The following is a 1,671-nucleotide window of genomic DNA, read 5'->3' on the forward strand; positions in this document are numbered from 1 at the left end:
TTTGTCTAAACCCTATGATATTTTCTCTAAAAATCATCATACACAAAAGCTTATATAATGAATAATGGGAGAGTTTGACATACATATTTGAAAAAAGAAAAAAAATTCCTAGATTTGCCATAAAAAACAACCTCATAAACTTTGATAGTTTATATATTGGTTTTAACATCTTAAATAACATCTTAAAGTATAAACACAAAGAGTTTTTCTTAAAAAAAGAACCTAGTCAAAGGAGATGGAAGTTTACAAGGAAGGTGATGTTAAAACAAACCTAACTACGTACTCAACGCGTCATTAAACAAACCCAATGCTATATAAATACCTTTAACCCTTCCATTCTTCACAAACAACTCACTCTGCAACTCAATCATGTCCTCTGATTCTCACCTCAACGGAGCTTACTACGGCCCATCAATCCCACCTCCCTCCAAAAAATCCCGATCCTACAACCGCCATGGCCGCGGCGGCGGAAGCTGCAACCCCTTCTCCTGGTGCTGCAGTTGCCTCTGCGGTTGCATCTTCAACCTCATCTTCCAAATCCTCATCACCATCCTCGTCCTCCTCGGGATCGCCGTCCTCGTCTTCTGGTTAATCTTCCGTCCCAACGCCCCGAAGTTCCATGTCAACGACGCCACTCTCACCCAGTTCACCCTTTCCTCCGATAACAACACTCTCTACTACAATCTCGCTGTGAATATGACGTTTCGGAACCCTAATAAACGGATTGGGATTTACTACGATAAAATCGAAGCCAACGCTGAGTATTATGATAAGAGGTTTGCTTCCAGGAATTTAGATGGGTTTTATTTGGGGCATAAAAGGGAGAATAACGTTAACACGGAGTTCGTCGGAGAACAAGTGGTGGTGCTCGAAAATGGTGATCGATCTAAATATGATAGGGAGAGAAACGATGGGGTGTACAACATCGATTTGAAGTTGAGGCTTCGGTTGAGGTTGAAAGTTGGGTGGGCGAAACCCAAATTCAAACCGAAGTTCGAGTGCGAGTTGAAGATTCCGGTGACCTCCGGCGGCGTGGTTTCTTCTACGGGATTTCAAAGGACGAAGTGTGATTTCGATTGGTAAATCATCATCATCATCATCATCTTCCCAATTGATGTTTCTTCGATTGGGTGTTTTGTTCTTCTGATTCATCAAGTAGCCTTATTCTCCATATTAGGAAGATTATTTCATTTGTTCACATATGATAGTTCTTTGAGATTACTTAATTTTTTTTTTTTTTCACCAGTGACCTTTTTTTCATGTGTCTATAACAACGTTCTTTTCATTTATTTGTGTAATTACAACATCTGTTTTCATTTCTAATTCTTAATTTTTTTTCCTTTTTTTAAGCATTATACTCAAGTCCAACGGTTTAACAGAAAAACATTAATTTTTTTTTTTACAGCTTCATGTATTAAAAAAAAAAAAAAAAAAAAAAAAAAAAAAAACCCATCATGCATGCCAAAAGAGTCGATAAAAACATCAGATATGGCAAACGTTATCTTGGACAATTGTTAATATCAAACTTCAAATGGATAATAATTCTATTAAACAATTTTGAATAGAAACTAAGTTTCTTTTATCGCATCATATCACAAACAATATGTAAAATAAAATAAAATGATGCTATTTACCGCCAATAAAAGAACGTAACATGTGATTAGTTTGATT

General features: G+C 36.6%; 1 protein-coding gene across 1 annotated transcript; it reads left to right on the top strand.

The window, feature by feature from the left end:
- The first annotated feature begins 324 nt into the window (after positions 1 to 324).
- On the top strand, positions 325 to 1,355 carry LOC145031391 (NDR1/HIN1-like protein 3). The gene has a single exon (XM_078979932.1). The coding sequence runs from the start codon at positions 370 to 372 to the stop codon at positions 1,081 to 1,083; it is 714 nt and encodes a 237-aa protein (XP_078836058.1). The 5' UTR covers positions 325 to 369; the 3' UTR covers positions 1,084 to 1,355.
- Positions 1,356 to 1,671: the final 316 nt, after the last annotated feature.

The sequence above is a fragment of the Lactuca saligna genome, chromosome 2 (assembly GCF_052625555.1).
Source record: "Lactuca saligna cultivar CGN05327 chromosome 2, ASM5262555v1, whole genome shotgun sequence".
NCBI lineage: Eukaryota > Viridiplantae > Streptophyta > Magnoliopsida > Asterales > Asteraceae > Lactuca > Lactuca saligna.

Excerpts from the sequence above, each read along its gene's own strand:
- LOC145031391 (XM_078979932.1), top strand. The coding sequence starts at position 370 with ATGTCCTCTGATTCTCACCTCAACGGAGCTTACTACGGCCCATCAATC.